The sequence below is a fragment of the Mya arenaria genome, chromosome 13, assembly GCF_026914265.1.
Source record: "Mya arenaria isolate MELC-2E11 chromosome 13, ASM2691426v1".
In the NCBI taxonomy this organism is placed as follows: domain Eukaryota; kingdom Metazoa; phylum Mollusca; class Bivalvia; order Myida; family Myidae; genus Mya; species Mya arenaria.
The window spans coordinates 36,518,745-36,534,611 of NC_069134.1; the positions used below are offsets into that span (position 1 = coordinate 36,518,745).

General features: G+C 35.3%; 1 protein-coding gene across 1 annotated transcript; it reads left to right on the forward strand.

Annotated features, from left to right (window-relative positions):
• Positions 1-5,656: 5,656 nt before the first annotated feature.
• Positions 5,657-15,693, forward strand: LOC128213709 (zinc finger protein OZF-like). The gene is made up of 4 exons (XM_052919732.1): positions 5,657-5,735; positions 7,526-7,932; positions 8,581-8,643; positions 10,849-15,693. Exons 2-4 carry the CDS (start codon positions 7,549-7,551, stop codon positions 11,857-11,859), a joined length of 1,458 nt encoding a protein of 485 aa, XP_052775692.1. The 5' UTR covers positions 5,657-5,735; positions 7,526-7,548; the 3' UTR covers positions 11,860-15,693.
• The last annotated feature ends 174 nt before the right edge of the window (positions 15,694-15,867 follow it).

Here is a 15,867-nt window from a genome sequence, read left to right on the forward strand (position 1 = left end):
AAGTATCATGTTTGTAAGTATCGTCGGATACCCCCGATATACAGTACGCTATGCTTATGTATGAAGTGTAACGGAAGAAAGTACAGTGGTTGCCGACGATGGTTTGCAACAGACTCATCGACTAACATGTTGACGTGTAAAAAATGCTTGGAGTTAATTCATAATGGTATGGGTAGGGCTTTATGCGCTAATGTATATTGTTATATGCACTGCGTTGAATGCTTAAAATAAAATCACTGTGTGCTAGTTTATGATTAAATCATTAAATCATTGTCTATCCGGTTTTGTGTTGCTGTGTTTTCTTGAAACATAATCGTTTGACGTGAAATAGTGTACTGTCTTTAGTTTAGGCTGAATGGTATGGCAACCGCATGACGTATGACGTATTCTCAAACTTATGGCGTAACCTTAATTTAGAATTTAGAATTTTGACGATTGAGATAATACACCATATGTACGTACCACGTCATTTGACGCCATATGTAAACATAATATTGCTATTTCAAGCGGACATGAATGTTATTCACTTATCATTTCTTCTCCAAATTGACCAATGCTACAATACCAGATTGTTAACTTTACTATAAACTTAAACAATTTTACACACATCAAACATTATTCTAAGCAGAAATTAATTTAATATGTAATGCTAAAGTGAAATAATCTTAAAATATATCTTTTCAACATCCTGCGTGGTAACGCAATTCCATTATTGGCTATAGTCAAAGTATACCAGAGGGACAACATTAAAGTGACACTCTAATTCAAAATCATAACATGTATAACAATCATAAATTTTGACTGATAAAACTTAAACTACTTTCAAAATAATGCTTTTATGGAAAGTAATAATTACTTATAATAAGATTGTTACCGTGTATTTAATAGCTGAAAACGCACAAATATTAAATGATTGATGAATGCTAAAAGATACTTTTACTGTGATCTTCTATAGTCTTCTCATAAGGTAGAAATACCGTTTTTTATCCACATTTCTTTCAAATTAAACTCGGTATGCTTCATTAGAACGACTCTTTTCGACATTTATTCATCCTTTTTGGAATATTTAAACAATAGTATTATTTGTGGCAAATCTTATTTGGGAGTAAGAGTGCATCTTTAACTAAATTTCGGTTACCCTTCATAGACGGTAGCCGTTGTTACCTGCAACTGAAACATGAGTTGTATAATAACGTTTCTTTTCACTAACTACTATTCAGCACTTAACCTTATATTGTTCATTCCTTCACATAATTTTTATCACTGTATACCTTTAAGATTGTGTTTCAAGATCATTGATTTCGGAAATTGAACGTTCTGCTGAAGTTGGTTGCTGATTGTAACGGACGAAAAGTGTGAAGATGAACGATCTCTTTACAGTATAAATTACGATAAAAATAGGTTAATCGATTTAGTGATTTTTCCAATTGTCGAAGAAAATGGCTGCCGGGGTCTCGAAGAAACCAAGAGGCAAATCATGAAAAACGATGGAAATAACGTACAGTGGGAGCGAAGCAGGTACAATGGGGATCAACGTCGAAATTCAGGAGCAAGATGGTACTAACAGAACTTGGTGGAGCATCGGCAAAAAATAAGAACAAAGTAAAGGATAACATCATCGTAATTACGTTTTAAATATGCAAACAAAATACGCATAAACAATGATAAACTACTATTAAGTCTGAGCAAAAAAAAAAGAAAATATGCATCGGTAGTGGCAGCCGACCTCCGTCTTCAATTTCATGAAATAGGCTTCTTATGCCTCGCTGCTGACCCCATATGGGCAAAGTACGATGACACGGAGCAGTCACAGGATTATACCTCGAAAATATACGGTACGGAATACGACTTCCAAGCCGAATTCACTGACGGTGGGGCAAAATTCTTTGGCCAAAATCTTCAGGATCACGACGCTCCGTGCGCCGTTTGTCTTTCATCGCGATCGCTTAATGATTCCTGGAAGAAGTGAATGCTACCCAAATTGGACAAAGGAATACGCGGGCAACATTGTATCAGGTGCCCCAAATCAGATCTCTCCAACGAACTACATATGCCTTGATCAGAATGCTGAAACTGAGAGAGGAGATGCGCGCGATGACAATGGGAAAGTTCTGTACTTGGTTTGAGGCGGCTTGTGGGTTAAGATGACGTGTGAATAATGCTTGGAGTAAATTCATAATGGTATGGCTAGTGCAGTGTGCGCTAATGTATCTTGTAATATGCACTGCGTTGAATGCTTAAAAAGATCACTGTGTGTACGTTTGCAATTAAATCATCGTCGATCCGGTATTGTGTTGCTGTTTGTTCTTGAAACACAATCGTTTGATGTAAAACAGTGTACTTTCTTTAGTTTAAGCTGCATGGTAACCGCATCATAAGTATGACGAATCCTCAAAGTTATGGCGTAACCTTAATCTAGAATATAAGAAAATTAGACGATGGAGATAATAAACCACATGTATAGACGATGTACATACCACGTGATTTGACGTCATATGTAAACATAATATTGATTTTCACTTATCAGTTTTTCCTCCAAATTGACCAATTAATGCTACAATACCAGGCAAGGCTGCCATCACAAGGATTCGGTAAGAAGAAGAAGAAGAAGAAGAAGAAGAAGAAGAAGAAGAAGAAGAAGAAGAAGAAGAAGAAGAAGAAGAAGAAGAAGAAGAAGAAGAAGAAGAAGAAGAAGAAAAAGAAGAAGAAGAAAAAGAAGAAAAAGAAGAAGAAGTATTTTAATTTTAACTATAAATGTACTCAATTTTACACACATCAAACATTATTTTAAACAGAAATGAACTAATTATACATTGCTAAGATGAACAAGATTGTTACATCGTTCGTGGTAATGCAATTCCATTATCAGCTATAATTTTAGTATATCAAAGGTACAACAATAAATTAATTCCGGTTACCCTTCATAAACGGTAGTTGTAACTTGCAACTAAATATGAGTTGTCAGTTAAAGTCAATTCGAAACATTTATAACATAGTCTTTTTAACTGACCAGTTGAACCCCGTTGGCTCGAACTACCCGGGACTGGCAAAAATACCTCAGAAAATTGAACCAAATGGGAATGCTTACCCTCAGTTTATAGAAATCGGTCCCGAACATCCAGTTCGAGCAAACGAGAAATTCGAGCCAAGCTGATTCGAGCCAACGGGGTTCGACTGTATTTTCATTGGTAAAAAAATAACTCGCCATAAAATTGATACAGTTGTGCAATCTTTAATCCTTTCTGAACTTGATGCCAATGAGATCAGTTGTGTTTAATACTTCCAATTATTTGTATTGTCATTAAACCGAATACCCTTTCCAACCGTTTTAAAATTTGAATACACATATGTACCTCAAACGAACAAAACAGTTCAGTAATCCTTCCGATTCGAACCCCACATCAAATTTGTACCCACTTTCGCAATCGCAATCGATAAGTAGATTTTACGTGTATTTTGTATTACAAAGTTTAAATTGATTGCAAGTGACGTGTATAATTACATTCCTTATTCCCATGCATATTACACGGCCTCTAAACGCCAGCTCCACCACTTTACGCTGGTGCATAGAAAAAGAGCTGTCGACATTTCCGTGGTGGAGCTGTGCCCTATGTTTACATGAACAAACGTGAGTATGATTTATATTTTATTTGATAATTTCATTTAACGGACATATTTCGGAAATCGGAGAATGTGGTACCGTGTAAAAACACTTCTACTGGAGGCTGGTTACTATTTCGATTTAATATTGTGCAAACTGTGGTGCCAGGAGCTTTTCTCCCGAATCGGACTTGTGCATATTTTGAGATCTGATTGCACAGCAAGTACATTTCGGTGCTTACACACCCCGTACTATACATTAAAATGGAATTATATGGAGCTCTTTCTTTAGAATTACATTTTCAAAACAAACAATTAAGCTCAATGTTAATTTTTCAAACTCGCCTTTTTTGTTCTGGGCACCGACTAATAATCAACGTCGGAATTCAGGAGCAAATAAGATGGTACTAACAGGACTTGCTGGAGTATCAGCAAATTATAGGGCCAAAGTAAAGGATAACAGTAAGTGTCAATCAGGAAAAGAAGACAGCGATTGGACACAGCAGCAGAATGATAAAGGACTTAGATGCACAAGACAAGGGCCCATACGATAATTATCGAACACGAGGCACAAAGGAAAAAACACCACATACACAAATACAAACATGTTTTGATGTTCTGATAGAATGTAAATGCAATATATAGATTACCATAAGTGTCACTATCATCGCAGTTACGTTTTAACTATGCAAACAAAATACGCATCGGCAATGGCAGCCGACCGCCCTCTTCAATTCCGTATAATAGGCATTCTCGTATACCAGAGTCATGATGCTATAATGCGTACCATTTATGTATTTTCCAAGGTCAAAGTTACATATGTCAAATGAAGTCGAACTAGTTATCATTATCAAACCCTAAATGAATGGGAATGGAAATAGGGGGTACCGCAGGAACTGCGTCATCCGGGTGTAGCAGTCATACATTCGGCTGGGGTCACGCGGTGCCCTTTGTCTATTTTTAAACGCCAGTAAGGACGCGCCCGTGTAAAAGCCGCAAATGTAACGCAGGATATTTTTACACATCGAAAGGGGCTCGTGAGGTACTCGTGCGGACATCGTAAAATATTCGTACACTGATCTTAGAAAATTTTCTAAGACACATTGTAAACTTTAAACCATTATGGCCAGTAAAGAACGCAAGGGCGTCCGCAGGATAACCACGGAATTTCCGGATTTAGGAAAGCGCCCCCACCCCTATCCCCTAAAATGTTCCTCCAATTTAACTTTTCTTATGTCGCTCTCGGGATAAAAGATACACGAAAACGACTAAAAATAGCCAAAAAGATCTTATAGGAGAACCCCCAGGCACAACTACCAACATTGAAGCCATATTTACATTGGTTCTTGGGAACGGATCGCATATTGATGGTTGCGTTCCCAATTCAGTGTACCCTCTCCAAATCCTGGAACTGCTCATGCATGGTACACTAAAGTGGCTGCCTTGATAGTTTGATTTTTAGCCGAAATGTGGGCCCTTGAGGGAGTTTAAGTATGATTTAAGATGAAATACCAACATGATGAAATATATCTAGTCATTTGTTGTTGTTTTTCCCTTATGAAATCAACATTATTAGAGCGTTAGACTAAGCAACTGTTCTTTGTGGATGCTGACATTTTTCAACTCATTCACGATCCGTACAGATAAGATAAGATAAGATAAATTCTATTTCCATTCATGGGTCATGTAATTTGACATGTGAATTACAGTTTGAACAAACAGGCTTAAATGCTAAGTTATCCGTAATATTACTTATGAGTCCTTGTGGTTTTGGGGATTTGTCAATGTCAGTTTTCGATTTTTTTGCTCGAGTGCACTCAGGTGTGGTTTCGCATCCCACGAAAGATTTTTTTTTTATACTTTTAGCGTATTTTTTCGGCAGTTTAGGGTTTCAAATGGTAAAATATTTACAATTTATGTGTTTCAGATGCATAACCGGACATAAATGGTGCCACAACATGAGCGAGTCCCTCTAATGGACAAATTAATGAATGTCAATACATGTACGGGAAATAGCAATACCCTGATCCTGATATGTTCATTAGTAGTTACGTCCCTTGTTTCCAAATATACCACGAGTGTCAAGTTGGCACCTGAACTTTTGCCACGGTCATGAAGTTGTGTTGACATTATTGGTAAGTTTTTTTTCATGTTCACGATGCTTTTAGGCCTTCTTTTCATTATGGCTGAATTCTATATTGCAGGTTAATGTGGCCATACTTGTGAATTATCTAAAACAACAAATCAATGTGCAGGAAAACGTAAACACGGAAGTTATTCAACTTATTGAAAGTTAAAGAATGCTAAATAAATGATAGTGTTGCCCTGGGGTAAAAGTTTTATTGTTATTTTCAGTTAAGTATTTAGTAAGTTTCCCAAAGATATAATCAGGATTAATTGTCAAAATAACCAAGCCTAAATGTTATGATATGCCGGCACAAATAATCTTCTTTTTTTTTCAATATGTGTCTTTACCGTTAATTTCTTTCTATTCATTTCAAAAGTTTTTCCCCACAATACAGGACCATTTATTTTTATGTAACAGCCTCATGATATTAGATTAATAATTCAAGCCATTTGCAATTAGTTAAAATCAAAGACATACATGTATACCTTTGGTTGGAAACTGCATGCTATCGTTGAAACAATAAATAGAAACAATGATCCACAATCCCCTCCATTTATCAAGAAATTTCCACCTGTGATCTTTGTTAATTTTTGTCAAGCTCTGCTTATTAATAGTAAACAAGCACATGTAATCTACTAGCTTGTATGACTGTGTAATTAGCAATTAATCTGTTTGTTTTTTAAGGTTTAAAAATTAAATTGATATATTCTTTAAGAATTATAAAATGTTTGAATAGGTAAGATAATTGATCAAAGAACTCCATTATATAAATTCTAAATATAGTCACAGCTGATAACAGCCAAACCATCAGATCAGATATTATTAATGATCCTGTGTACACTTGATAAATGTCATGAAATTCTGCCAGTTAAACTAGTATATTATTGCAGAAATGATCTCGGATTAAATCTCTCCTCATGAGAGTTCAAAATCATCTATAGATACTAGTATCTATAGAAAGAAGGGGGTTTGTTACCTATGGTTAATACATACATGTACAGTAAAACTGCGATCGCTCGAGGATGCTGGGGACCGAGCAAAAACCTTGAGGGAAGCGATGTTTCGAACGACCGAATTTCAATTTTCCAGGCTGTATTGAAATATCTTTCAGTGTAATTTAAGTTTGAACTCGTCAAACTGACTGTTTACTAAGACACCGATTATGTGTTGCGTTGTGGAAATCCCTCATATGTTCAAAGGCTGTCGTATACTAAATGTATTCTACATGTAAAAGATATATCAATAATAGAATAAATAGAAATGTTTATTTTTACAAGATTTACATATTGCAAAGCAAAGTGACAAGAAGGAAATCTTTTCAGAGATTATTATGCTGGATCGATATGGTAGTGTTTGCCCTTATCAACTACTATCGGTCATGCGTAACACCTTATCAAATTGCCTTTCAACTGTCATTGCAATCTTTACAACTTACGAAAATTTTAACACCTAGCAATTGTTTGTTTATTTTGGAGCATGTGTTCGGGAAAAAGTGTGAAATTATGACCTCAAGGGAGCCATAAGGTTTTGTGCATAATTTGTATACTTGGAACCGACTATATTGTTCGACTCCTCGACATATTTAGGTTTCCATGCAGCGTAAGTATATTTTTATGAAAATAGTAGGAAAAATCTTCGGGACCAAGCTTCGACCTCGAGGAACTGCTGGTTTTCGAATGACCACAGTTTTACTGTATGTCACTCTGTGCTAAAATGTATAAAATGTTTTAGTTCAACTCTGATTAGAATTCAAACTTGCTTTTGTAATATTGAATGAAATCTTGTATTCTACTTCAGAAAACATTGTGGCATCATTAGCCATGGATATAAAGATTGAGCCACCAGACTCAGAACTAGAACTTACAGACTTCAATACTTCAAGTTGCAAGACTTCTGACACAACTCTGTCATCATCCTGTCCAGCCTACAATGAAAATGCATTTGCTGAGGAAGATGATGAAACTATACCAATAGTTCAGAAGTCTTTGCAAATTAAAGAAGAGGTTACTGAAGCTCTCTTGTCAGAAGTCAGTGATTTTAATGCAAACCTTATTTCAAAAGATGAACTTGGTGCCGCTAATAAGGAAAAAAAGCCAGGAAAAAAGCGTAAGCCCCGCACTTCCCTAACGCTTGAACAACGAAGAATTTGCCAAGTTTGCAGCAAAGTTTTTAACAACCCCAGTAATCGGCTTGCTCATGAAAAGGTTAGTTTGCACATAGAAATATGTGCTTGTGTTATGAATTATTGACTTAATTCATACCAGTTTTTAGTTGATGACATGTTTTGTTTCATTGCATTTTAATTTTGTTGTATAAACTTGACTAAAGTTGACTCTTGTCATAGGAAATATTTCCCATAGGTTTAAAAGCATCTAACATCTTACATTAATATTATTGCAATTGGCAAAGTTTTAAGTTTGCTATTTAGTTCATAAAGAAATACGCCAGTCTATTGTAACCATGGCTCCCCAAGGTCCGGGGAAAAGCCGGGACTTTGATTTTCGGTCCAGCCAAGCCCAGGTAAAATCTCCGCCCTGCGGGGATGAACTGCCGCCAAATACCACCGCACCCCAGGGACCCTAGGTTAGGGTCATTCCCCGCTATATTTGGCGCAAAGACAAAAACCCCGCATTCACCCGGCATTGCGGGGCTACCTGGAAGGTAAAAACATGGCCCACTTCCCCGACTATTCCCGGTATACCCCCGGACCTTGTGTGGTTACAATTGACTGGTGCATAATAACTTTAATGATATCTAAGATTTTATCATAGAATTTATTTTTTAATATTTCATTTTCAAGTTCTTTATTTTATGATGTACATGTTATGTACATGTTATTTGTTGTATTACAGACAATCCATAGAGGCTGGGCACCACATACTTGTAAGATATGTGTCAAGTCTTTCTCCACAAAGGTAGGAACATTTTCGTTTAATTATCATTTGGAAGTTACCACTGTTTGCTGATGAACTAAGCATTTCAAGGATTAAAAAACCTTCAATCAAGGCTTCTGCTCAGCTCAAAGCCACCAAGTAAATTTCAAATTAAGTGCAACAACTACATGTATGACTTATCAATCAACTTTACTTATCAGAGTCTGAGATAAAAAAGGTGTGGTACTTTCAGAGATTTGGCATATTTTTTAAAGTACCAGTATCACGGGGAACTAACTACTAAAGAGGTGGGCTCACTTAAAGTTTCCCCACTTCTCCCTAGTTTGACAGGAAGTAAAAGTCACTTCTTCCAAAATATCCAGCCGAGTGAGAGCCCTGGTGACAACAACCCAAGATGGTTAAAAAAGTGTCTTAAGTGAAAATGAACAACGGAGAATTATTAAGAGTATTCTATAGGGATATTACTACAATGTGTGCATGGTTATGCAATAAAAGGGACTTTGATAAGGTACATGGCCATTTTTCAACAATACAAAGCAAATATTGTGCGCATTTTTTTCACTTTTAAGAAAGCACCCTGCCCCTTTTTGGGCCCACCCTGCCCTCTTTCATTTCTGGCTGAAACACTAGCTCATTATCCCACAAAACATCCATGCATGTACATTTTGCATTTATTTCAACTCAACTTGCAAATAAATTGTAGCTATAGGTAACACTTGCAAGAACGATGAATGAAACCCTTTGAAGAGTAAAAAAATGATGAATGTTTAAGGCTGATGATGACAGCAGTATGCTGTACAAATCAATCAATTAAAAATATCTTTAAAAGTGCAACATCAGATACAATGTTTGCTTTACAGTTACAACTATGCCGCAAACTCTCAAGTATGAATATAGGTCACTATGCCATATTGATTCATTTTTCTAGATATTGTAGTCAAATTCCACCTATGCTTATTTATTTCTAAAATACAGATGTCCACAATCTTTTGGACAAGCCTCCTAAATAATCATTATCATCTCTGACTGATATTGCCAGTTTTTCACCATCTCCCACTGATATTGCAACGTTTTTCACCAACTCTGACTGATATTGCCACATTTTTCACCATCTCCGACTGATATTGCCATGATTTTCACCATCTCTGACTGATATTGCCAGTTTTTCACCATCTCTGACTGATATTGCCACGTTTTTCACCATCTCTGACTGATATTGCCATGTTTTTCACCATCTCCGACTGATATTGCCAGTTTTTCACCATCTCTGACTTATATTGCCACGTTTTTCACCATCTCTGACTGATATTGCCATGTTTTTCACCATCTCCGACTGATATTGCCAGTTTTTCACCATCTCTGACTTATATTGCCACGTTTTTCACCATCTCTGACTGATGTTGCCATGTTTTTCACCATCTCTGACTGATACTGCCTCGTTTTTCACCATCTCTAACTGATATTGCCATGTTTTTCACCATCTCTGACAGATATTGCCATGTTTTTCACCATATCCGACTGATATTGCCACGTTTTTCACCATCTACGACTGATATTGCCATGTTTTTCACCATCTCTGACTGATATTTCACCATCTCTGACTGATATTGCCATGTTTTTCACCATCTCTGACTGATATTGCCATGTTTTTCACCATCTCTGACTGATACTGCCTCGTTGTACACCATCTCTCACTGATATTGCCAGTTTTTCACCATCTCTGACTGATATTGCCATGTGTTTCACCATCTCCTACTGATACAGCCTCGTTTTACACCATCTCTGACTGATATTGCCAGTTTTTCACCATCTCTGACTGATATTGCCATGTTTTTCACCATCTCTAACTGATATTGCCTCGTTTTTCACCATCTCTGACTGATATTGCCTCGTTTTTCACCATCTCTAACTGATACTGCCACCTATGATTTAAACAACTTCAATAATTTAGAATTTAATGTTTGGTTACTGTAGTGCAGTGGTAAGAGCACTTGTGTCTCACGAAAGCTGCTCAGGTTTGATTCCAGGCCTGGGCACATGTGAGTGTTGTTGGTGGTCACCAAGCCCGACAATTGGGTTTTCTCTAGGTTCTCTGGTTTACCCCTCAATGCAAGACCACACTCTCGTGCAACATTGTGCCAACGAGTATAATTTGAAATAAATTTCTTCACAATCGTTGTAAAATAAATAAAGTTTAAACTAATAATTTGAATATTTCATTTGCAGTCAGCAATGAGGAACCATTTGAACACCCATTCTGGAGTCAAACCATATCAGTGTCCAGTCTGTAAGAAGGCATTCGCCCAACCCAGCAATCTGAGGAGGCATGTGGCCACTCATAACGAGAAAAGAGAGAGAAAATTTCAATGCAGTACTTGTGGACTTGACTTCACAGAAAGTGGTAATCTCAGCAGACACATGAAGTCACATTTAAATGTAAGGCCGTTTAGTTGTAAGCAATGTGGTAAGGGGTTTAAAAGCTCAGGAAATTTGAATCGTCATATTCAAACGCATACGGGAGAGAGAAATTTCTTTTGTAAAGTTTGTGATAAGGCATATTCTTGTATTGAGTCTGTCACCATACATATGAAAATACATGCCGGTGATCGCCCTCATGAATGTCCTGTATGTCACAAACGTTTTATAATACGTAGTGCTCTGTCGCGGCATATGAATGTTCATGAAAAGCCGGACCCAAAGTTTGCCTGCGGCATTTGCTCAAAAAGTTTTGTTACCGCAGAATCGTTAACCACGCACATGAAAAATCACTTAGGCGATTTGACCCACTTTTGTCATCTTTGTAACAAGGGATATACCAGTGAGCCCTCTTTAAGAAGTCACATGAAATCTCATATGAACGAGCGTCCTTACAAATGCACCAATTGTAGCAAGGCTTTTAAGACGATTCATTTGCTAAACAGGCATAATCTGAGTCACACTGGGTCAAAAGACCATCCATGCCCCATATGTGGGAAGAAATTTTTGTTCAGTTGGTATCTTCCAACGCATATTAAGAAACATTCCGGAGTCAAGCCCCACCAGTGCGATATCTGTGATAGATCTTTTATGAATTTAAAATCGCTGAGAATGCATAAAGAGCACCACACAGGGGAAATTACCAAGAAATTTCATTGTACCGTTTGTGATAAAAGTTATAGGGAACGCAGCGTTTATCTGCGTCACTGTACAAGTGCGATGCACGCTAAAAAATCAAAAGATAATGTTAATAGTCTGTAATCGAGTAGTTTTTGTTTTACGTATTTGTTACTTTTATGTAAGGTTTGGGTTATTTTGTTATATTATATTTAATAGTGTTTTAATGTTAATTTGTAAGTCAGATTTGATTTTATAGAGTTTTGATGTTGTGTACAAAGCTCATTGTTATCTGACGAAGTGTCATTTTTAGAGTAGAACTGTGATTTTAATTAAGTTTATGTTTGAGAGTTGTTTATTAAATTAAAAATTGCATGCAATTTTTAATCATTATTTACATAATCATTTTTAGATTTTTTAAAAGGTTAAGACATGCTTATACATTCCATAATAGATTTAACTGGTTATTTATAAATCAGATGAAATATTTATATGGTATTTTTTTACTGGTTAACTCTTTGATTGGTTAAAGTTAGCTGAACTGTATACTGATTGGTCAATTGTTATCCTATTATAACTATTAACTAATGAAATCATTTCTGTGTGCAAACTGGGCAAAAGATAACCTATGGGAAACTTATTCACCTGTCAAAGCTGCACTGTCACAGATGGACTGTTTTGACAACTTTTTTTAAAACAGTTTTGTAATGAGCCAATTTTTGCGTAAATGTCTGAGAACCTGTGATTTAAGACTGCTGGCAAATGATCAGATCACAGTTTTTCATATTTATGTTTGAAAATTGATGTTTTATGCCAATATTTTTCTTAAAGCGTTAGTAAAACTTTTAGCCATAAAACTTCATTTTTTTAAAGTTAATATGAAAAACTGTGATCTGATCCTTTTTTGAGCAGTCTTGTATTACTGGTTTCAAGATATTTATGCCAGAAATTGGCTCAGTCTTAGATAAAATATAAAAAAAAGTTGTCAAAATGGTCTATCTCTGAGAGAGCGCAGTTTTAAACAATCGGATACAGATTATTACATGTTTCTAACACATTCCAGGTTTTCTTTAATAAAGCCTGACACAAACATTATTAAGATACTAGGGGTATTTAATCTTACTTAACGTTCCAGCATATAACATGTGTACATTCCTATTTCTTGTTCATATTTATAATGACTTAAATGTGAATACATGTATAGTTACATATATTTTTGTAGCAAGAACATACTGTTTCATATTTGTTTATGTTTGATACATTTTATCAATATAATGTTCTGGATTAAGATATTGTTAAGGTTGGTGGTTTGCTGTGAGAGTATAAAACTATGTATTTTGGGTAGTGATGTTCCGATGATCGATTATGATAAAAAAACTGATTGGTTAGACCTGAAATTGGCGGCAATCAATTGTATTCTGTCATAATCACATATCAATGCAATCGGTGAGTTGTTTTTCTTCTTTCTTTTCTGTATTTAAGTTAAGGCAATTTCAGCCAATTTTCTTCTTTGAGTTCATTAATTGATAAACATTTGGGAGTGTTCAGTTGTTATTCAGTAAACAATATGCCCAAAAGCAACAACAACACTAAATAACTTCAAACAAACACATAACATAAGCATACTTTAAAGGATAATGAGTTATTGTACAAGAATTAAAGTACAATTAAGGTATTGTCAAAAACCGATTGTACTATCGATAATTTGTTACTGGAGTGAAACTTATTATAGATGGTCAAACTGGAATCGATTCTCAACACCAATTTTGGGGATATTCTCCTGTTTTTTACCACCACAAATGATTTTAGAAGAAGATTAATGTCAAGGTATTGAGATAACCTTGGTGTTGTTATAGTCGATTTAAAAAGTCTTTAACATTGGCTTGCATTACTAAACACTTTTTAGGCATTCAGGTGAAACTTGGTACACATTCATGTTGCCAGAGACACATGTACATGTATGTTACAAGACCCACCACTATTGCAATTATAATTGATGAGTTATGCCCCTTTTCAACTGAAAACAAGTTTTACAAATATGTTTTCTCTGGTTTTCCACATGCAATTAAAAGACCAAACTCTCCTGCAACATCATGCCAACGAGAACGCCTTTGCACGAGTTAGTATAACTTTTTCACAAGGCCTAAAAAAAAACCCATTTGGTTCGGGTTACCCGACCCTACCTACGGAATAGGCGCCGACCCTACCATTTTTATAGTCAGTTTGAAAAAAAAATGAAAAACTAAAAAAAAAAAAGCCTACCTACCCTACCTATTTTTGAGAAGGATGTAACCCTAACCAAACATTTTTTTTTAGGCCCAAGCGTTGTAAAACAACTTTAAACTTATTGAAATCATTACCAGAGGAGCATAAACATTTGCTTATGGTGATCTTAGCTTCTATGTAGGGTATATGTAGTCATATTAAGACTAAGAACTATTATCAGTTACCACTTCTTATATTGATACATTGTACTCCTGGTTTATAACTGTTTATGATTTTGAATTCACAACAATTAAATATCACTATATTTTTAAATCTTCTAATATACATGTACTGTATTTATGTTACAAGCAGATATAGTGTAGAATACAGTTAATCATGCATGTGTTGTTTTATCAAATGTTTCTGTTTATTATGAGTTTGCTGTGTGATAAAATGGTGTGATTCATTTTCATTTTATAGAAATATCAAAAGTTTCCGCGTATGTGTGTTTTAAAATGTTCATAATCAAAAGACTATGTAATAGTGGTCCATTATCATTTTTAAAAAAAAACCCTTCTTAGATGGTATTATTGATTTGTGATTTTGCTATCTTTAGAGAATTTATTTGTTTTCTGTTTCATGACAAGATTCCTTGAATTTGCCATACTTGCTTTTAGTCTGTGGGTATTAAAGCTGCATTCTCACAAATTTGACAGTTTTACCATTTTTCTATTTCTTTGTCTCAGAATTAACTCATTTGCGTATCAGTGCCTTCAATGCAGTCATATAAGATAACTCACAATATAACAGATTTCAATTGTTTGGTTAGCTGCCAAAATTTATAATTTAATAATTTTCTTAAAGGGTTAGTCATGCTTTTAGCCATAAAACATCAAGTTTAAATGTAAATATTAAAACTGCGTTCTGCTCTTTTATCAGCAGTCCTCTATCACTGGTTTCTAGACATTTATGCAAAACTTGGCCCATTCCAAGACAAAAAAATAATAAAAGTTATCAAAACAATCAATCTGAGAGAATGCAACTATACTCAGAGTTCTCATTGACATTTTATAGGGTTAGTCATCATTCTCTTGTTTATGTAAAACATGAGGAAAATGCTTGTTTCAAATAAGTCTGGTAGCGCTCTGATTTTGGTTTTTTTTGGTGTTCGAAATTATGTTTTGTCTAATGGAATGTTAGTAATTTTTAATTTCATTGTTTAAAATTTGTAAATCAGCAGCCATTTTTTATCAGTTTGAAATTCGTGAATCTGCTGTTTTAAAACAGACACTGGGCGAATAAACAAGATATGTGAAGGCAGTTAATATTTTTTAATTTTTTTTTTTTTTGGGAAATTAGTGCTTTGATACCTGTTTAAGCTTTAGGGTGTGGGTTCAGCGTTATATGTAAGTTCATAATGTTAAACATTATTTACATTTTATACATAAAATTGTTTTTATATTCAATACGTTTTCCCTTAAGCGTGTATTTTATTAAATGTATTCGGGTACACAAGCTGTTAATGAAATTCACAATTCACATGTTTTTATTAGTGTGACAAAATATATTATATTATACAGATATTATTAAATTTATAAATAGTACTTTCTGGTCTGATGTCAATTTGTAGAAAGAATGTATAGCTGTTATACCCGGTTTCACTTTGTGAACCGAATAGTGCGCCAGCAGACATGTGAACTCTGCCGGCGGTAGACAAAATCTACTACTTTTCAGACCCTTCTACCGCTGTCCCGACAAAATCTACCGCTATTGTTTAAATCTACCGATTTTGAAAATAAATAAAATAAAAAATGCCATATATTCGCATTTTACGTCCAGTGAGGTCATAAATTTGTCATAATGTAACTACCTTGGGCTATTCACACATTGGTGGAGGGCGCCAGCCTGTCCGCCCATTTTGGTCTGGGCAATATCTTTCGGATTTTA

Bases quoted from the DNA above. Each gene is read 5' to 3' on its own strand.
- LOC128213709 (XM_052919732.1), top strand. From the start codon at position 7,549: ATGGATATAAAGATTGAGCCACCAGACTCAGAACTAGAACTTACAGAC. The intron at 7,933-8,580 runs GTTAGTTTGCAC...GTTGTATTACAG, and splicing joins ATCGGCTTGCTCATGAAAAG to ACAATCCATAGAGGCTGGGC. The intron at 8,644-10,848 runs GTAGGAACATTT...TTTCATTTGCAG, and splicing joins TCAAGTCTTTCTCCACAAAG to TCAGCAATGAGGAACCATTT.